We start from the raw sequence: 22,560 nt of genomic DNA on the forward strand, positions 1-22,560 counted from the left end.
TTCTCCTCACTTCATTTTACTTCCAATTTTTCTTGGCGGCAAGGGTTAACCTTGTGTATGTGCTCTGTCTTGGGCACAATATATTTGGTTATAGCGGCTGTGTACAGCTGACGTTGACATGCCTCGTATAAGTTTAGGACTTGTCATGTCCCCGTGTTGGGCTCCATGGTGGGCGGCTGGCATGGCTGCCGAACTCGTATTTAGTTTATGGCTTTTTCTTCTCTCCCTTCATTGCACGATCGTCCTCTCTCGAAGAGAGGGCGCACCGAAGACTTTTGCAATTATTTCAGCAAACCGAAAGAAACCTTTCCCCGCTACCATGTAATCTAATCCATTGTGAAACCGCTGAAAAGAACGCCAGAACTATTTCGCCTTTCGTTATTTTCAAAAGCCTCACCACTACACTTGGACCAGGTTACCAGGCTACAAGAATGGCCAGTGGGGATCTCCTCCTCGAGGTAGAAAGTCAGAGCCAGTATGAAAACCTCTCAAAACTAGAATCGTTTGGAAACATACCTATCTCAATTACACCACACCGCTCACTCAACACTTCCCGAGGCGTTGTATCTGATCAAGACTTGCTTGACCTAACTGAAGATGAGCTCCTCGACGGCTGGAAGGACCAGCAAGTGACACAAGTACAAAGAATCAAAATTAGGCGTGATAAGAAGGAAATTCCAACAAAACACATAATTGTGACATTTTGCACCAGTACTCTGCCTGAACATCTCGAAACAGGATACTTGAAGTTGAATGTAAGACCCTACATTCCCAACCCACAACGTTGCTTCAAATGCCAGCGTTTTGGTCACGGCTCCCAGAGTTGCCGCGGCCAACTCACCTGCGGAAAGTGTGCCACCGCAGGACATGCTACGGACGAGTGTAAGGTGGAGGATGGGGCCCACTGCGCAAACTGCGATGGTGCCCATCCCGCATACTCCTGAACCTGTCCAACATGGAAAAAGGAAAAAGAAATTGTTACAATCAAAATCACACAAAACATTACTTTCCGAGAAGCCCGTCAACAAGTATCTGGTCTTTTCACAAACAAACCATCGTTCGCCGATGTAGTGCAAGAGGGGGCAGCACTACAACGGCCTGCTGCAACTGCCCATGCCAGGCACAGTGTGCCCAGGCGGTCGCCAATGCCCCCACCCACGGCGGGAACAGCCAAGGCTGCCCTGCCACTAGTCCCCACGGCGACAACCACGGCCGCTGCAAGCTCTTGCAGCGGCCAGGGTATCCCAGCACCAAAGGAGGTTCCTTCGACCTCTAGCCCAAGAGGACTGAAGGTTTCGCCCCCCGAGGTGAAGGAGACCCCAGGGTCGGCCTATATGAAGGCCTCGTCTCATCAGGCGAGGTCCCAAACCCAAAGCATCAGCTCGCAAATGCGGGCACGCAGTGCCTCTGAGGAGGCAATGGACACCACGGTACCCCTGGTGCAGAAAGATCGGCGTAGCTCCCTGGAGCGCGCCAAAAGAAATAAAAAGCCAATAACGGGGCCCGGCGACGGCCCTGTTCTTTGAGTCTTAACGCTTAGCTTAAGAAGCAGACACACCCATTTTTCCTTACACACAGCACTACGTTACCTCCAATATGGCAACACAAATAATACATTGGAACGTCAGAGAACTCCTTAGAAACCTCGATGATGTTCAAGAGCTCTTTTGCAAATATTCGCCGAAAGTGCTGTGTGTACAGGAAACTCATTTAAAATCTAAAAACACGAATTTTTTGCGTCGGTATGCTCTCTTCCGAAAGGACAGAGATGATGCTGCGGCATCATCCGGCGGTGTAGCCATTATTGTTAATCAAAAAGTAGCATGCACACATTTATCACTGCAAACAACACTAGAGGCAGTGGCTGTTCGAGCAGTTCTTTTCAACAAGCTCGTCACCATCTGCTCTCTGTACATACCCCCACACCACCGTCTTGGAAAACTAGAATTCGAGTCCTTAATAGATCAACTACCCGAACCTTATTTGGTCCTTGGTGACCTGAATGCTCATAGCAGTCTATGGGGTGATTCTCGCTGCGATGGACGAGGTCGTCTCATTGAACAGTTCCTTTTTTCCTCCGGCGCCTGTCTGTTGAATAGGAAAGAGGCAACATATTATAACCTTGCCAACAAAACCTACTCTTCCATAGATCTCAGCATCGCATCTCCTTCACTTGTATCATTACTTCAATGGAAAGTTCTAAATAATCCCTACGGAAGTGACCATTTTTCTGTTATTTTGAGTACACAAACATCATACGAATGTCCTCCACGAGTTCCCAAATGGCTTATACACAAAGCCGACTGGGAACAGTTTCAAAACAATGCTCAGTTATGTTGGACTGACATATGTGGGCTAAGCGTAGATGAAGATGTGCAGTACTTCACAGCTCTCCTTATTAACGCAGCAGCCAAATGCATCCCAAAAACATCTGGACAGCCCGGCAAGCGACACGTTCCATGGTGGAACACACAGTGTCGTAATGCGCGAAAGGAACAGAACAGGGCATGGAGGTTGCTGCGAAACTCGCTGACAGCGGAAAACCTTGAGAGCTTTAAGAAAATAAAGTCTCAAGGCAGGAGAACGCGTCGGCAGGCCAGAAGAGAAAGCTGGCAGAAGTTTCTGTCAGGGATCAATTCATACACACAGGAGGCTAAAGTCTGGAACATGGTCGGTAGGATAGCAGGAAAACAAGTACACACACTTCCACTCGTAAACACTCAGGGTGATACCTTGGAGGATCAGGCAAACTTCCTCGGTGTACACTTCGAACAGATATCCAGCTCGACCCACTATACCGACACTTTCCAAAAATACAGAAAAAGAATACAAAAGCAGAAACTCGAACACAAATCCACTAGATACGAGGCGTATAACCAAGCTTTCAGTCTAGCTGAGCTCCGAACATCTCTAAACTCCTGCAGTACTTCTGCCCCAGGTTCTGACCGCGTGGTGCATGAAATGTTAAAAAACCTACCAGCCGAAACACGAAAAACCTTACTTTGTTTATACAATGCTATTTGGTTTTCTGGCACTATCCCTACCTCCTGGAGAGAGGCTATTATTATTCCCATTTTGAAAGAGGGCAAGGACCCTTCTTTAGCTTCAAGCTATAGACCTATTGCACTTACAAGCTGCTTGTGCAAAGTCTTCGAAAAAATGATAAACTGCCGACTTGTACATATCCTTGAAACAAACGATTTGCTCGACCCATTTCAGTGCGGGTTTCGAGAAAGTAGATCCACCACAGACCACCTTGTTCGTATCGAGGCACAGATCAGAGACGCCTTCGTCCATAAACAATATTTTCTCTCTGTGTTCCTCGATATCGAAAAGGCTTATGATACAACATGGCGTTTTGGAATTCTAAGAGACCTGTCCCACCTTGGCGTGCGCGGAAGAATGTTTCACATAATCGAAAGTTACCTGTCAAACCGGACATTCCGTGTCCGAGTAGGCACGGTTCTTTCCCAAACATTTGTCCAGGAAACAGGCGTGCCACAAGGTGGTGTACTTAGCTGCACACTTTTTCTCATCAAAATGAATTCCTTGCACTTGTCCATCCCCCGCAATATGTTCTATTGTACATATGTCGACGACGTCCAGCTTGGCTGCAAGTCATGCAACTTGGCAATGTGTGAGCAGCAGGTTCAGCTGGGTTTAAACAAGGTCTCCAAATGGGCAGATGAAAACGGATTTCGACTTAACCCACAAAAAAGCACGCGTGTCTTGTTCTCTCGAAAGAGAGGCATGCACTCGGAACCTGACACGACTGAATGGGCAACATCTGTCCGTCAAAGCCGAGCATAAATTCTTAGGCTTAATCTTGGACAACAAGTTGACCTTGGTACCACACATAAAGTATATAAAAACAAAATGTTTAAAAGCCATGAATGTTATAAAAGTGTTGTCATGTACTACTTGGGGTAGTGACAGGCATTGCCTCATGAATCTGTATCGAAGCCTCGTTCGCACCCGCTTAGAATATGGGGTTGTTGTTTATCAGTCTGCAACTAAAAGTGCTTTGAAGATGCTGGACCCCGTGCACCATTTCGGCATCCGCCTTTCTACGGGTGCTTTTTGCACCAGCCCCATAGAAAGCCTTTATGTTGAGTCAAATGAGTGGTCACTTCATCTGCAGAGAACTTACATGTCCTTTGTTTATTTCCTTAAGGTGAAAGCGGATAAGAAGCACCCCTCATACTGTGTTCTTAATGATTTGTCGAGCTCAATTCTGTTTCAAAACAGGCCGTCGATGAGGCAGCCCTTCTCAGTTCGCCTGAAAAGTCTTGCTAAGGAAACTGGAGTCTCACTTGAACACAGTTTAATGGCTCCTGTAGCATATCCGCCACCGTGGCAATGGCAGACTATAGACTGTGATGTGTCCTTTCTAGAAGTTACAAAACATGCGCCTATTGCCTATATCTGAACATACTTCCTGGAAGTTCAACACAAATACATACGTCCTGAGTTCTTTACAGATGCCTCCAAGTCCGACTCCTCTGTGTCCTACGCTGCTGTCGGCCCATCCTTTTCGGATGCTGGCCCTCTACATCCAGGCACAAGTATCTTGACAGCAGAAGCTTACGCGATACTTGTGGCAGCTAAACACATCAAACATTTACAAATACAAAAAGCAGTAATTTACACAGACTCCCTCAGTGTGGTAACGGCTCTGTTCAGTCTTAAAAAACAAAAAAACCCGGTCCTTGTCTCACTTTACTCCATTTTGTGCACACTCTACACACTCAAACAACATGTTGTAGTGTGCTGGGTGCCAGGGCACCGTGATATCGAAGGCAACGTGAGGGCGGATCAGCTCGCTGCATCCGTCCAGAAAAGCACTGCCCCTACACCCATATTAATCCCGGCCCTTGATCTTAAGCTTTCTCTCAAACGAAACCTCAGGGACTACTGGCAGAGCAAGGGGGATACACACACACAAAACAAACTACACATTATTAAGCCACACCTTGGACATTGGCTGCCAGTATCAAAATCGCGTCATACAGAGGTAATACTAACGAGACTCAGGATAGGACACGCATACATGACACACTCATATCTTTTGTCCGGTGGCGACCCACTATTGTGTGACAGATGTGGTGAAGCACTAACAGTTCTTCACATTTTAATTAGTGCAAACATTTGGACACTATAAGAAAACAACACTTTTCATTACCCTACCGACAACATATACCTTTACACCCTGCAATGTTCGTCGGTAGGGAACCGCTTTTTAGTTATAAATCATTGCTAGCGTTTTTAAAAGAAATTCATAGTTTTCATATCATATACCCGGGCATTCCGTAGCACGGCCTCTAATGAGAGGTTTTCGCTGCGGTGGCTGCACAAGAAAGCACTTTCCTCACGGCCCTTGGACGCAAGGGTATGAACGAGTGAGGCACTTGTGCTAATGCCATACATATCCACCATCGTCTTTTATTATCACCAACTTTGTTCATCTGTTCGCACCACACACACCTTTCACGGCATGGTCATGATTTTATTACTTGTATGTTTTTACCCGCCTTACCGCGAGGAATTTTATGGCCCTTATACAGCCGCTAATCACAATCATCGTCCACATCTCTTGTCCCATGAACTGGCGCTCTTTGGCCATCAAATGGCCCTTGCGCCGAAAAACACCATATATCATCAATATTAATGAGAACTAACAGACAATGATGCCAAGAGAAGTATAGGGGATGTTGGAAGTAATTGCAATGTGAAAAAGGAAGAAAAGTGGACGAAAAGATAACTTGCCGTCGGCAGGATCCAAACCTGCGACCTTCAAATGATGTGTCCAATGCTAAATCACTGAGCTGCAGTGGCGGTCGTCCCTCAGTCCACTCCACAGTGAATTGCACGTGCATTTATCCGGTCGCCATTACGACGAGTGTGTAGCATACTTTTCATTTTTTTTACCTGTGGGTGTCATGTGGCACGTGATTTTATTACAAGCTGGCAGCTGACCAACAGTCCCTCGCATACTACCTGAGGGCATCAAGTGTGATAGATATATCGTAAGATTCCTAGCAAGTGCTTTTCTCCCTTTTTTGGAAGATCTGAAATCAGTATCAGTGACCAAGCAAGCCCTGCGCCCCATCACCTGCTTTATAAATAAATCATTTCATTAGAGATGTGGATTGTTGGGTGGGTGCGAAACTTTTTAAATATTTAGCAGCTCCCCTGCCACCATCTTGAGTTTTGGTCCGGGACCAAGCAAGCGTGCATCCTCCCAAATCTGGTTGGACTATCCTTCACGGTAGGGAAGTGCTTGCGTGGCAACATATAGTAGTCTTTACACGGTGAGTTCGTGGAGCACGTAGGCGACTGTTGTGTAAGATGACATCAGTGGTCTACTGTATTTACTCGCGTAATGAACGCACTAGCATGATAAACGCACCCCCAACTTTAGTCGTCTGAATTTGGAGTTTTTCCCTCCACCTAATAAACGCACTCCGTACATTTATCCTCCGCAGTCTCACTAACTGCCACCTGGCCCCCTCCTTGCCTGTTGGATCTCTTCCGTTTTTTAATTTTTATTTTTATGCTGTCCCCTCTGGCCACCTTGCTACACTGAAACAGAATAGAAAGTTGGGTGAGTTGGTGTGTATTCATATTCAAAGAAAAGCGGCGCACAAAAAAGACGGAGACAAAGAAGGGAACCACATACAGCGCTGTATGTGGTTCTCTTCTTTGTCTGCGTCTTTTTTGTGCGCCGCTTTTCTTTGAATATGCTACAATGATCTCTACTGGGGGGGGGGGGGGGGGAATGGAGGTCAGTGTCTTGCATGGCTCGCTCACTCGCTTCCCCCTCCCCCCCTTCACCCACTGCCGCGCGCTGTATTGTTTTTCTTTCTACCTGTGCGCAGCACGTCCCCAGACATATTTAATTATCTATGCTCCACAGCAGGCTTCACAAATGGTGGGAGTGTTGACATCGCAGCTGATAAGCACACAGTGATAAGCTGATAAGCACACAGTCACGGAACTGCCCGCGCCACCCGACGGTCGCTTCCTGCAAATATGATACTTTAAGGCCCAACCACATGCACGGAACTTTCAGGCGATGATGACAGGATTTGCTTTTGCTATGGTCGTCGCGAAGGGTCATTCGTCGTCATCGCATCGCAGGTTTCTGGAAAGCCAGAAAAAAATCGCTTGTCCAGTACCGTATTTACTCGATTCTACCGCGCCCTCGATTGTAACGCGCACCCGATTTCCACAACGAAAAAAAAAGTAAGACATCAAATGCAACGTGCACCCATTTTTCTCGCTCGCCCGCACGATCAAACCACTCGAAAAAAGGACTCCTTTCGGGAGCGTCTTCCATATATGAAGTACGGGGGAAGCTTGTCCCCACATTGACGTGTAACAAAGCATTGCCGTCACTGTAGTTTTACCGTGGACCGATGTCAGCACGCGAACTTGCTTCGCCCCCTTCTCGACGGTTGTGGTGCCAAGCATGTCGAAGTAAAGAGGTGTCTGATTGGCATTCCGGATTTGCCCAAGCAGGTAGCCGTTGTTGGGCCGCAAGTTTAGGACGAACCACTGAAAACTGTGCAGCTTTTCATCGCACTCCTCCGCAAAACTTTTTGCAGATGCCCGTTCACCTTTCCTCGTCTTAAAGTTAGTTAGCCAGCACCTGCTCGCTTTAAACTGGCTCCGCGTTAGACCTTTTTCTAAGGCTAATTGCATAGCCTGCACTTGGAGCAGTTTTGTCGTCACGAACCACTGTGCCGCTCGCTGCTCAAGCACATACTCGGCGAGCAGCTCTTCAATTTGCAGAAACCGACCCTGCTGTGGTCCACTGAAACCTTTGCGTGAATCTTTTCTGTCGACAATCTTCTGCTTTTGTTTCCGCCAGTCCCGCACGCACGTTTCGGGAACTCGGAACGACCGCGATGCGGCCCGATTTCTGTTCGTTTCTGCACATGCGATGACTTTTCTTTTAAAAGCGGCATCGTGGTGCACTCGAGTTTTTGGAGTCGGCCCTTCCACGCCGTCGATGCTAATGCACTACAAGATGACGAACTCCTGAGTACACGTACGAAGTGCCGCACATGGGAAACACATAGGTAGAAATGGCCGACGCGCCATGCCGATGCACGTAGGGGGCGGCCATTTTGGAAATGCCGATGGCAATAGAATGACGGCATTCATATTTTTTATCGTACTCGATTCTAACGCGCATGCGATTTATGAACTCGCTTAATCGGAAAAGAGGTGCGCGTTAGATTCGAGTAATTACGGTAAATATTGTGATGATTTCTGCAACATGGTAACACCCCCGATGCTCGCTTTGGTTGCAATTTGCTGTTGATGTTTATTGGCCATGCATACTTCAAGGAACACTAGATATAGACTGCCTTTCCTATAGCAACTTCTCATTTGGACAGCGAGGTGGCGGCCTTATTTTGTTGTTAATTTTGTTATCGACCATTTGTTTTGATGCTTCGGTGGTAGCTTGCTGCAATGTTGGTCACTTGCTACAATATCGACGGCGTCACCGCGGTCGTCGTGCGATGTCACCGCAAAGTTCCGCTGCAGTCCCGCTAACCGACACCTGACTCCTTTTTATTCGTTGGATCTCTACCGTTTTTTTTATTATTATGCAGACCAACGTCGACTCGCTTCCCCCCCCCCCCCTCTGCCCGTTGCAGCGTGCCATATTTTTTTCTCACTATCTGTGCGCGATACGTCCTCCGACTTCTTTATCTGGTGCGCCACAGCAGAGTTCACGAATTGTGCGAGTGTAAAGACGTCGCAGCTGATAAGCATACAGCGAGCGAAGCTCGCGAAACTGACCGCGCCAACCGACAGTCGCTTCCCACAAATACGAAACTTTAAGGCTCATCGACGTGCACGCTATCTTTGACCAACGCCAGGATTTGCTGTCGCGAAGGGTCATTCCTGGCTATCGCGACGCAGGTTTCTGGACAAGCAGAAAAGTCACTTGTGGCCCAGAAAAGATTGTGACGATTTCTGCAACATGGTAGCACTCCCGATTCTCGCTTCACTTGTTCTCCGCGCGTACAGGAACTTCTCTTGGGGAAGCGAGGGGGTGGCCGCATAATGTCGTTAATCTTGTTATTGACAGTTTGTTTTGAGGCTTCGGGGGTCGCTTACCGGAGTGTTGGTTACTTGCTACAATGGGAACAGCGTCAATTCGGACATCGTGCGAGGTTTCCGTGTAGTTGGCAAAGTGCGTTGTAGCGCATGCTTCGGGCGCCCCTCGAGGTCACAGCAAATACCACTGTTGGGGTTAAACGATTGCTAGAAAAGATAGCCGGAAACGCTTTTATGGCGTGCGGGGGTGGTGCGAGGACAACTTGCAAAAGATAGCGCCATGAACCATGGATGATGTGCGAAAGGCAGCAAAGAAGCTGTTTCCAAACAGTGTATGCGTGTGTCAATTGCGCAAAGCTAAACTACCTTTTTTTTTTTCATTACCACATTTCTTGCTCATCCTCAAAAAGTTTTCATAAAATTCGCCCCGCATAATAAATGTGCCCTCAACTTTGCGGGGATTCTTTCAGAAGAAAAGTGTGTTCATTATACGAATAAATAAAGTAGACTCCTTTTAAACAAAATTTGAAGGGACCACGAAAATGTGTTTTCTCTAAGAAGTTTCATTTACTGAAAGGTAAACAGGGGTATAATATTCAAGTACGAAACCAAACATATTAGTCGCAGCTGTTTCATTTAAGCAGCAATATAATTTAAGAGAATTTCGTTTGTTAGGAGTCTACTGTACAGTATTTGACATACTGATTAAGTTGCGGCAGATTACTTGCGACAAAGCATGATCTGAGAATGAATCACCTGAGAATGAATCGGGTAATACACTGGCCAGAAATTTCAGAAACTAAAGTAGCATGATAGTGCAGTCACTTTACTGGTAGATGAAATTCACATTCAGCCCTTCAAGGACTGCAAAAAAAGGAAAACTGTGGTAGCAGCAGTGAACAGTGATAAGGCTGCAATGGCTGCAAATGTGTTCGTGGTTCAAAGTATGTTGAGCTCATTTCGCGAGCTTGTCGACATTCTTTCTGTGTGAACGTGAAATGCAGAGTCATTTCATGCTGTCTTGAAAAAAAAAAGTGATTCTTGAGCTGGGAAAAATAGGGTTTATAATTATAGCTGTCGGAACAGATAACAACTTCTTCGACAGGAGGCATTAGGCATGTTTTCTAACCTGCCAAAAGCAATAATTATTTACCCACATTCAGCTGATGCGACGCGGCCTTTGTTTTACATTGTGAATACATTGTGTTTACATTGTCCATCTGTTAAAATGTGTTAGAAATGAATGGCCTAACTAAAGAAACCATGGAACCCACTATCATTTTCCCAAGTTTGACAGCACCGACAATTATGTCTATCCTGTCATCCTACAATGGACACCATTTAAAAAGCTAAGAGAATTCCACAAACTTTAAGCTTCTCAGCTGTTGAAGTACAACTACCGGCTATTTTCAAAGACCCTCAATCCGAATAGATTAAAAACTCAAAATGTGAAGCTACAGTATAACCTCATTACAACAGACCTCCATATCATAATGGATTTTGGTATGCTGTAGAATCCAAGTACTGTTACAACAGACTTTTATAGAAACACTGAATGGGTCTGTTATTTATATATCAGGAGTGCTACAGCTGCACCAATTGCACCAATTTGATACAATTCCCCATTTATGTGCCGAGCTGTGCCAAAACCATGAAATTTGCTGAAATTGTGCCACGCTACATACATAGTAAACTTATGCCATCAAGTACACGGGGCAATTTGTATCGTAATCGAAGCGTATTTTGTGACTAAGCAGCAATTGCGGGCAACAAGTCAAGCAGCTGCAGATGAGCTAATATAGATTCCTTGGCGGGGATTGCATTGAACTACACATGAGCTGTAGATACAGCAGATGGACAGGTTTAGTAGAAAACATGTTTGAAGCAGTGCGGTGGTGTTCGACCAGTCGGATGGCCATAACTGACATAATGACACGTGACATGCATGCTTGACAAGTTCTAAGAGGCGTCAGTGCGTGCTTGAACACGGTGCCACACAATAAGGTGGCAGGAATCAGTTGCCCAGCGCGTTCAGGTAGTCACCTATCAAAAGCGTGCCTAGTTAGGGTTGCCATCACTATGTGCAAGGAAAAAAAAAGGAAATTACTAGGACCAATTTCAGGTGCAAGTGCATGACATCAGGCTGGTAAGCGGGGTTGGATATGGGGTTCAGTTTGGCCAGTGTTGCATAGGTGTGATGCATAATTGGGGTGCAGTGCTGGGGTTTGAAGTTGCTTTTTCAGATTGGCGTGGAAATTGGAAACTAGGAGTGAAATATTTTAATGGTAGTCATGTGAATTGGTCTATGTAGGAGAACTACGTTAGTCACACAGTCTACACTCATTACAATGACCCACCGTCATAATTCAGCAGAATGAGTTGTTATTATCCGAAGTCCGTAATAGCCAAACTTTGCGGGATGGGGGGGGGGGGGGGGGGTCCTGTGACGATAGTTTTTGATTTTGCTCAGCAGTATGGGGCAGGCTAGTTCTGCTGATAAATGATGAATGTATTCGACAGCATCGTTACAAAAGGCTTTCATCACCAGCACCAGTTATTAACAAAATTGCAGCACAAATTGCAATTAATGAGCAAGTGCCGTTTTAGTAGTTACAGGAGTGCCATGTGGGTTCCGCCTAGCAACAAAGCTTAATCTGATAATGAAGCGCTTATGCAGGCTTTTTCAGCCACTTCTGTTGTGATTGAATTCTTTCTTATTTGTGCGAACAGAAAGGCACATCTGCTTAAACAGGGCCACGTTGTGACCGTGTGAGAGCTGTTGCTCCCTCACAGCTCGCTGGACAGTCTGAAGTTCGTCTGAGAGTTTCGAATTGAGCAGCACCAAGGCACCTCGGTGGTTAATATTCTAATTTGGCAGTGGAACTCGCCTGCTTAGTGCACCAGAATGGCTTAGTTTCAAAATTTTTGTCTCGATGCCTTACAACGTTACTAAGACCATCTATCGCAGGACACCAACACACTAGCTATGAATGACCCCTTCAGGCTTTACATCTACACTGACTCCAGATCAGCCATCCGAGCCTTTCTATCTGGTCTCATCTCGAAAGAAGCGGCGGCTATAATCGGGCAAGGACTGCCTCACACCTTTCACACTATCATATAGTTCCCAGCACTCATAGGAATCAATGTACATCCCAGCAAACTTAACCCGAATGAACTAGTTCATGACCAAGTGCGAGGTCTAACATTCTGTAACGGTCCCAATACGCTAGATAATCTGGGTTGGGAGCGTAACTTTGACCCTTTACTCCCTTTTCACCAAATAGTAGAACGCTATCAGCTTGGGCGCAGGAAATTCCCGCTCCCACACCCAAAGCTGACTAGACCTCAATCTTCCACCCTTAGAATGTTACAAACGAGATCTTTCCCGTCGAGAGGAAGGTTCATTCGCTTTGCTCTGGAGATCGATCCACGTTGCCCTGAGTGCCATGAAGAGTATTGCTTGTTAGTTTACATGCTTTGGCTATGTTCAGTGCTATAAAATGCCTCTTTTAATAAACAAGAGGACTGGGAGGAACCCCCACAAGCGGTGATCTCCATAAGCAACTAAGGGCTGTCCAAAGGGCCCGCGAACGGGCGAAGGACCATGGACTTCCGGCCCCAACGTGGGCGCAGCCTGCAACCACGACTCTGCAACCAGACTGGCTTGAGGATTGGCTTGGTTGGAAGCCACCTATGGAGCCATTTTGCCAGTTGCAATTTAAAATTACTGTTATTTTAGCCTGCAGAGAGCAGTGTGGTCTGCTGTTGGCCCACATTAACACGGCGAAAGTAAGCTTTACGTGCCCGATTTCAAGAAAAAATGTAGCTGATTTTGTCCACTGGTAGCCGATTGTCCGTTGCATCCTGGTCTGTTAAAAAAGCATTGACACTAAATTTTGCACCTTTTTTTTTTTTTTTTTCAATAGGTAGCTTTTCACCCACCTCTCACTACTGGAAATCTCGTTTGCACGAGTGTGCGACGGTTATTTATTTAACGTTGTTTTTAGAGTGCCCAGTCACTGTTTCAGTTTCAAAGAGCACTGATCTGGGCAGGAGCAGTTCCAGTAGCAAGGTAAACACAGCTGGCCACGTGACCATGCAAAACTGTGAAGGGGGGGGGGGGGGGGGGGGGGTGAGAGCATGTGTGAGTGGGTGTCGCTTTGACAGCCAGCTCGGCCAGCACTGGCAAAGCCGCAGGTGCGAAGGAAGAAATCGCATGTAGCTCAAGCTAAAGGCACATGCAAGCAAACAGCCAACAGAAACTGTGGTGTAGGTTTCTTTACACTCCAGCTGCGTTGATGTCGACGTCGCGAGGGGCTCTGCCTCTCACTCATTCTAGGCTATATTTGCCCTTGATGTTTAGAAGCTGTTGTGTATGTCTCTAGATAAATCTCTCTCGCTCATCATCTCGCCTCCGAAATTTCGTGTCCCTGCTCTTTAAAAGCAAACGTTGCTCTATTAATTTAATGCACAAATAAAGCTTAGGCTGAATAATCATCCATTGTCTGAAAGTCTGTTTACGTGGGCCCATTATTATGAGTGTAGACTGTATTGTGCTTTATACTTCTGTGTTTACTTATTTATTAGTGATGGTGTTTGATCTAGAGCATGAATGACCTATAGTCTGCTGACTATCAAATCACACTATTAATGTGGCTATATGCAGGTTTGCTTTCACATTTCTTTGATGCAGTTCCTGATTTTGTAGTTGCAGGGGTAGGGCCACCTGGATTTCCCAACCTTGGTTTGCCACCTCCACCATTTGGCCCACCACTCGGCCTGCCGCCATTTGTGGCCCCCGTCGCAGCACCCTCAGTAATGCCAAGCTTGCAGATGGCAGCAGCAGCACCTGCTGTACCAACAGCCACAGCCGCAGTGGATGCGGACTTGAGAGAACGAGCGAGTCAGTGGACGGAGCATAAGACAGCTGATGGAAAGAGCTACTACCACAACACACGCACACAGCAGTCCACATGGGACCGTCCAGAGGCTCTCATTGAGCTAGACAGTGAGTGACACAATTCTGAAGTATAGAGAAACTTTCTTGTGTTTGCATCTAGGCTAGTTGTAATAAAAAGCAACAAAAAAAAGCAAGTACAATACTAAGCCATCACCATTTATTACCGTATTTATTCACGTAATTGGCATACCCCTACTACTTAGCTACCCTAAAAGAAAAAGAAAAAAAGTTTACTTGCATATTTTGCGTTCCCGGACATGCCCAAGCTAGCTTGTCGGCCAAGCACAAACTTTGGATGCTTTGGATGGGCGCTCCCCTTTTCGAGCAGGCTAGCGCAGTCGTACATAAAACAGGCTGTGAGTGTGAAGCCTTTTCTTCCAAGGACTTCCTTCGAACCATGGTCCTTAGACTACCATACCTGAATTTCCAAAAAAAAAATGGCGAATTCGAATGCGCTCAAGGAACCTAGCGGAAGCTAGGACTATACATTCTGCGAGGGTGCGAAAAGCGGCCATGACGATGGTTCCGAACTGGACCTTTCGGCCTGTGATTCTGACTAGACTATGCATGACTGTATCTGGCTGGTTAAAGCACATGCTAATACAGGCAAGTAAAAAAGTTAACTTCGTGTGTGTTCCAGTTATTTCTTGAATGTACATACCAGGGCGTTAGGACTATATACTATTCCACGTTATTTCGGGTGCATTTGTAAAATCTCTGCGTAATTTGCACACTCCCTTTTCAGAGCTCCAAAACCATGAAAAGAAGTGTGCAAATGACTGTGTTTACTCGCATTATATGTGCACTTTTTTTCCAGAAAATTCAGCTTCAAGTTCCGGGTGCGCCTATTACGCGAGGTAAAATTTTCTAAAACTTTATTTCCGACTACAGCATAGACCGCTGATAACGTATATGACGTCGTAGTCATGAATATCCACGCTACAGCCAAAACAACCTTCTTCATTGGCTACATTAGCGCCAAACGTGTTGAGCATGCAGTCCCACGTGTCTGAGAATCAAGGCAGGCGATGCATTCAAATTTCCAAAAATTAACATTGGAAGAACCACGTTGCCAATGAAATGAATGAGGGAAAAGGAAAAAAACAGCAAAAAGAAAGTGCCATTGCAGATGTTCGCCGATTACGTTTCAGGCCACATAGATTATATGTGCCCTGAACGGTACCTATTGTTCGATTTCATGGGCTCGCATCCAATCAGGGGCGTAGCCAGGGGGTGGCACACCGGGCACATGTACGGGCCTGCACTTAATATCCAAGACGCATAAATCGAATCGTGAACCTCCATTAAAGTGTTACAAGTGCCACCGAAGCACTTTTTCCTTCAAATATATAGAGCCACTGAAAGAGTTATGTTGATTCCGTACAAAAGCACAATAAGATTGCCCGCGATGGCCACCGAAAAGCACAGTGATTAGGCCTAACCTATGGTTTGGCATATTATCGCGGAAAGTTTGTACAAGACGTGAAGATTGGGTGTCCAAAAGATGGCAATCAAGCACTGATCCAATAGCAGGGCACCTGATACAATGTTTAGGTTTATGGTAAGGAAATCAACAACGACAAAAGTCCGCCGAACTTGTGCAAGTTCGTGTAGTGGCAGCAAAGGTGAAAGCTTGTGTTGGAGAGCCGAAAAGCTTTTAAAATTTGCGGATGAGGTAGCAAACGTGATAACGGCGACATTTTTTCTGACAGGACACCCAAGGCAAACTTCACGAGGACGTGGTCGTGCGTTCCATACGGAGTGCACGCGGCCCGTTAGTGGCCAAAGCTACGCCCGCACGTCGGTCCAAAGTTACTCTGACGCCCTGGCAACCCGCCCTTCTTCCACTCGGCGAGCTTGCGGAGCCGACGCATCGCTGCCGTGGTCATTTTGTTGTTTATTTTTGTTCACTTCGGTTAACATAAAAGGGCGTCTAATGCAGCTGTGCAAATATGGTACAGACTTACTGATGATGGCCAAGTTCTGGGTGCATCTATTACGCGTGGAAATTAGAAAATATGATTTCATGCGACCAAACTCGGGGTGCGCCAATTATGTGAGTAAATACAGTATTATACACTCGGGATTCCTTTTTTTAGAGCTGTGCCAATAGCAAAATTTTGGGTGCAAAATGAATTCAAGTATCAAAGTCTGTGAAAAAATTGAATCAAATGGGTTTCGAATATTTCTAGAATATTTTTAGAATATTTTAGAATAGTTTGAAGCGAAATTTCGAAGAAAAAAAAAAAATGGAAGGGACTCCTAAGCGTATTTTTAGGAGATATAGCAACATAAAAGGGTTTCATTTCACTAGGTTGATGAAGTACTGGCTTAGTGGTGTTTTATAATTGTCTTATCAAGAATGAGGCAATGCAAAGGCCAAATTGCATTCGTGCATGATTTGGTGCAACCAAAGTGTTTTCGACAGCACTTTACACTGGAAATGCACAGATGCTATTTCCACAGCCACTCCTGCTCTTTCAACTTTTGTGGAAGCAGAAGTGATGTGGCATACAAGGTTGTGCTCTCTTCGAGTTAAATGTTCCAAATCTGGTTGGTTAATGTCAATATGCAAGCACATTTGAAATTTCGGATGCTAAATACTGTGGGAATCGAGGCTAGCCCGCCGCCTTTGCGTGGGCTTTGCCGCCTCTTTCTGCGTTCTCATGTCCCGACATGACTCCCCTTCTCTGTGGTCTACCACGCTGGGAGAGCGACAAGTGAAGTTTAACCCCTCTTACCCGGTAGCGGATGTCGACTGTGGCGCCGCGCACAAAGGCTCCTGGGGACGTTTTGGGCGCCCGCGTAAGAAGTGTCAGGCTTCTCCGGGGACGACACGGAGTAAGCATGTATTTTTTTTCCGTCCGTCGGCTCCCTTTGTTTGGGGCTCTTTCGGACTTCGCCAACAACGCCTTGGGCAAACGCTTACCTTTTGTCGCCCCTCCTTCCTAACGCTAGGCCGAAGAGCGGTGCGGTGTCCTAGTGCGTTGCCAAGCTACGCCGACTCGTATCTCTCCGAAGCCAATGCGAGCGCCTTTGCCCTCGCTCGAGCAAGCTGGCCTTTGTCCCGGTGTCTCCGCGATGAATCACATCTACTATACGGAGACGTGCTCGCGGCACCCTTGTGTAGTACTTCTCGCCCGTGGCGTGGATAAGCCGATTTGCTTTACTGCCGCGTCTTTTCAACGTGCTCTGTACTGCGTTTTTGGTGTTGCCGCAGAGAATAAAGGGTTGTGGTCTAAAGCAGCATCGTGTTCTCGCCACGGCGACGGTTAACGCATGCCCTGCAGCTTGCTAAGACCGGACTCACGCTGGTGGCCATACTTCTTCAGGATACGTGTACACTAATACCTTTGGCATCCAATTTTTCAGATTTCCTGCCAGCATTTCAGGCCCGAAACGACATTAATTGAACCTCCTCCACCTTTGCCACATGTGTCATCTCCATGTTGGAACCAGCATTTTCTTGATTCAATACGTTTGCAATTGTAGCAGAACCTGAAAAGCAGCTTTAACTCAATACGGTAGGGTGATGAGGGAAGTATTAGTAAATTTGAAGGGGCCTCTTTCAATCATACGCTGTCTCAGGAATTCGGCCGTAGCGGAACCTGAAAGAAAGATTTGCCGCAATACGAGAATGTGTTGGGGTGAAGTTTAATAAAGATCTTAACGTGTCACTTTCAGACTTTAATGGACTTTGTCCTTGGGAAGTTTGAATGCTAAATATTGTAGTGTGAGTCGAATTGAATAGCAAACACTATTATAAAAATGTTTAAAATTTTTAATATTCACCAGTGATCCCACTCTTATGCCAACTGCGCCAAATCAGATTGACTGTGCCATCTTGATAATATCAACGGAAATTGCACCGAACTGTGCCAAAGCCTGATTTGAAAGCGTCTATCACCAGCAACAGCCATGCATGTGCGTCAAAACATCTGCGCCTTTTTTGTCGGGGCCACCAAAGTCATAATCACGTGCCTGGAATTATTTCACTGAATAAACAGCTGTCGCGCGTGCATCCTAAGTAATCCACCATGCTATGTTTGGTACCGACGCAACTTGTATCGTGCAAGTCCACTCAGCGGCGAAACGTGCTCTCCACTATGGTTCGTGATGGCCAGTGCAATTGGTAGCATGAAACTGTGGTGGCAATTCATCGGCAGACGTCGGTTCCAGGAATGCTGCTGATAGCTCATTTGAAAAGTTGCGGACTAATAACTCCTCGTGTGCTGCCAGAATGTCTGTCACGTCTACTTCTGAACATCGCAATCCAATTTCTGTGCTTCACGCCCACAGAAGAACACATGAACGGTGGGGACGCATTGACACTTTTTCTCTAATATACTTTATTCCTGGATATTCATTCAAAAGAGCTTTTTCGTAATGCCTTCAATCAACACATCCGTGTTTGTAATCGCTATCGTGGTAAAAGCCCCCAAAAGACCCTGGCCTTTCGAAATAGAGATTGCTAGGGTTTGAATACAAACTTCTCATGTGCTTTATTTTAAAACGTCATCTTGTAAATGAAAGTATACCTCCTAATCAAAACAGCCGCAATTCAGCCTTAATACTATATGTGCGCACAGCTCTCAGTCGTGGGACCATCGCTTGTGGCTCTAGTCAGAAGGCTCACTGTGAAATGGCTACGCCATGTTAGACGTACGCCCTTCGCTTTTTAAGGTCAATAACTGTTATTTAAAAACAAAACAAAAAAATTGAATGAATTGAATAAATTGAACCTGAAAATCATTTCACACAGCGATTGTATCGGCCATTGGCTGATTGGCAGTGACTACGGTGATGGGGCCCGTCAACTCAGTACTATAGTCATAGTGAAGGGTCAGCGTTAGCTTAATTATAAAAGTATCGTTAAAGTGAGAGGCCTGTCATCATAGTGAAATCGTAACAGTGATGGGGCCCGTCATAATAGCGATGCAGCTATAGCCACAGCGTAAGGAGCTTTGCCCCTAAAACATCTTCAATCACTTCAGTAAGAGCACAAACAGCAGTACTATGTCGAGGCCCGTCACTATAGGCAACGTTGTCAAAACGGACCACCTCAATATTACATCATTACAGTGCTGTATTAAATTTAATTATCTCTCTGCGGTAGTGTATGTGCACGCGCTTTTATCAGTGGTGGTGAAAACAATTGCAGTGCTGCAGTGGATTTCGCTGTGGGGGGAGCTCAGACCAGGGCTCTGTGGCAGCTGCCACTGAGCGAGCCTGGTCCGTCAGCGAGAACCTCTACTCAGATGATCGTGCAGGTTCTCGCTGGCCAGTGGCTCCTCCCATCAGACCACTATAATATGCTACCTTTAAAATAGGCAACATTACTCGAAACAATATTGAAAGCAGAAAAGAAAAAAAAAATTTCAGTTGGTCAGCGCAACTAGGACTGAAGTCGCACACTAACAATGCATCATGTTGCGCACCAACAATGTACCCACTGCGCCTCGAAAAACACGGTTGGGCTAACAACCGGCATGAACAGCGATGTGGTTTTCTTAAAAAAAAAAGCAAAATTACAACTACTTGAAAGCAGTAATGTCAATATTGACGCGTTATCATAAAAAATAAAAAAAAATAACAAAACGGGGTTTCAACTGATGACCTGCAGCACAATCGCATCCCCAACTGTGTGTCAACCCACTGCGCTACCAAAACAGCTGATTGGTGGTGTCTAAAACGACTACAGATATACGGCAACACCCCCCCTTCCGGTATTCAGCTGTGGAGATGGTGAATGTTTCGTGGGTGGCGGTGGCGGCTACATGCGTGCGAAACTGTTTTCGCGAGGTCGACTTCGTCGACGTCGGGGATGATGCCGAGCCTGAAGCTTCCGAACAGGACCACTGTGGCGGCGATTTTTGGCAGTGCTTCGACGACTCTGACCTGGGAGAGCGGCTGGGACATCTGTTGCAATGGTTTAATTACGGCCGATGATGATGCCAACACTGCGGAACCGTGCACAGATTAGGGCATTGTGAATGAAGTACGTGGCGAGAGCGATTTGGAGAAATCGGATTGCGAGAACAACGAAACTTTGGATTCAGTGCCTCATGCAGCTTATGCCACGGGCCTCGGTGAACGAGCACCCTGCCGTTTTAAATGAACTTGAGACCGCCCTTATCGCTTCTGCTCTTCGAAATGTGTGCATCACGGACTTTGTGGGGCAAAAAAAGTTTGTGTTCTCACTCGTAACTTTTTTTAAAAGCTATGTTTCATTTACTACAAACTTCAGGATACAGCGAATGGATGCCGCGTCGCGCTCAGGTTCATTATAAGCGGGCTTGACTGTAGTAGAGTATTCGAATTCGGTTTGATTCCAATTAAAGTTGTTTAAAATTTCAAAGTATAGTCAAACACAAGTATATCGAACCCACATCTAACGGATTTTCTGGTATATCGAGCTCTTGAGTTATCCCCTTGAAAGTCCTTTGTAGAAGTATAGAAGTTTGCACATTTATATCGAACAATGTTTTTACCCTTTTTCGGATATATCGAACGCCGCGCGAGTCGAAAGGCTCGCTTTGGCACTAGCAGCGCCTGGCGACCTCTGCACGGCACCACGCCTCCGGCGAAACCCGAAACGCTCTAAAAAATAATGTAAGCGCGAGAGGGCTCGGACTGCACAGTCTTTAACTCCTGGAACGACTTTTTTTTTTTTTTCTCAGTCTCTCTCTCATGCTTTCTCGCGTACCCGTCGGCTCGAAGAGCAGGAACGAATGAGCTGATGCCCTCCTCCTTTCGCCTTTTCTTTTATTTTTTGTTGCTGTTTTGAGAGTTTTGATCAGCCAACCACAGCTCGCGCTTTTCGCTGTTGCCCACGCAGGCGGCCATCGCCTCGCGAGCGCTATGTTGCTTCCGTTGTTGCATCACTTACGTACCACCGCATGTGCAGCATTTCTCTTTTGTGTGTGTGTGGTGTGCAAAGCCACTGTGGACTCCTTGAATTGTTGGTTTCTGGTTTAGCTTCAAGGAGCGCAAGACCCTTGACTGCGACAAAATTGAAGGCTATGCAGTGTGTTGAGGTGGGTGAGAAATATTCGACGGTCGCGGACGACTTCGGGATACCATGGAGCACTCTGAGTACCTTAGAACAAAGCAGATATCAAGGCAAAGGCGGCGGAGCAGTGAGCGTCAAGAGCCTGTCATGTGCACGGGAATGTAGGAAAGGCACTCTATGCCAGGTTTTTAGAAGTGCGCGCGAAGAACATTACAGTGGACGACTTGATGCTGATGGCCAAGGCCAAATGGTTTGCTGCTGAACTCGGGGAAGACAACTTTGCCGACAACACCGGGTGGGTTCGCCGATATAAGCAGCGCTACAACATCGTTGCAAAACCATTTCTGGCGAAAGCAAAGCTGTCAGCAGCCAGGACATCCAGCAGTGGATTACGGAGTGGCCGGAAACCTCCGTGAAGTTTTTTCCTGCGGAGACCTTCAACGCCTGGCAAGACGTGAAGACGGACACAGTGATCAACCGCTTCCGCAAGGCAGGCTTCGAGATAGTCAGACTTGGGGAAACCAGTGAAGACTGCGACGACGAGTGCGTAGGCGACATGTTTTGCGAGTTGTCTTCCCTCTTCTCCGCAGGAGTTCTAAACGAAGTGTCTGCGGACGATTTCGTAGAAGCAGACTGCAGTGTCCAGGCCGTTGCAAGCCTCACTGATGAGGACATAGTGGCTGGTGTCGCAGGGACGCAGGATGCTCAGGCCGACAGCTCATGTGACGAGGAGGATCGTCCGGACGAGTTGCTGCCTACACGTGCATACTTCGCTGCTGAAGTGGCGGCAGCGTTCGGCGTCATATGCGGTTGTATTGGCCACATTAAGGGAACTAGGCTGTCACACCTGGGCAGTATTGATAAGATCTAGACTAGCATCTTCAACTTCATTTCAAAAACGAAGAAACACGCCAAGATAAACGATATTTTTCTCGCAAATCAATCATTCTGTTGTGCCGAGTGTGCAGAATTAGTTGTCATTCTTGAATGCGCCTATTGTAGGTGATGGTCCGCTACAGGTAAGCTCTCGGGGACGGGGACTGTATTTTTTCGATATATCCGTGTTCAACTGTATTTGCAATTCACGAATAGGTCTATATTAGTCTGCATGTGGCTGTAAAAAGTGGGAGAAGCCTAAAAGCTGCGAAGGCAGACTTATGCATTGGCAAAAATCGTATGTATGCATTGAGAAACAATCAAGGCAATGTCATAGCCAATATGGATGGTATAGTCGAGATGGCGGAAGAGTTCTACAGAGAGCTGTACAGAAGTCAAAAGAACCAAGATGGCATTGTGAGAAAATATTGCCGCGACAGGTTGGCCATGTTCAAGTAGCCCGCCGCAATCATCATGGCAACAGCACCAGCAAGACCCGGCTGGCATGCGCCACGCGTTCCTGTGCTTGGCCTACGTGGAAGAGGAAGATAGTTTAATCTGTGCCACTCGTCTACTCGGACTCGACGACTATAGTCATTAGACTCGTAAGCACAAGTTCGCCCTAATAAAGACG

The 22,560-nt window shown here is 46.4% G+C and overlaps 1 protein-coding gene across 3 annotated transcripts in view; it reads left to right on the forward strand.

Moving 5' to 3' along the window:
• The window catches only part of LOC119175661 (transcription elongation regulator 1), a 253,503-nt gene that overhangs the window by 82,115 nt on the left and 148,828 nt on the right, over positions 1-22,560 (forward strand). For all 3 annotated transcript variants that reach the window (XM_075881832.1, XM_075881834.1, XM_075881833.1), the window contains exon 7: positions 13,787-14,086. In XM_075881832.1, the coding sequence (XP_075737947.1) occupies positions 13,787-14,086 (300 nt within the window). The remainder of the gene's footprint in view (positions 1-13,786; positions 14,087-22,560) is intronic.

This window comes from Rhipicephalus microplus, chromosome X (genome assembly GCF_043290135.1).
Source record: "Rhipicephalus microplus isolate Deutch F79 chromosome X, USDA_Rmic, whole genome shotgun sequence".
In the NCBI taxonomy this organism is placed as follows: domain Eukaryota; kingdom Metazoa; phylum Arthropoda; class Arachnida; order Ixodida; family Ixodidae; genus Rhipicephalus; species Rhipicephalus microplus.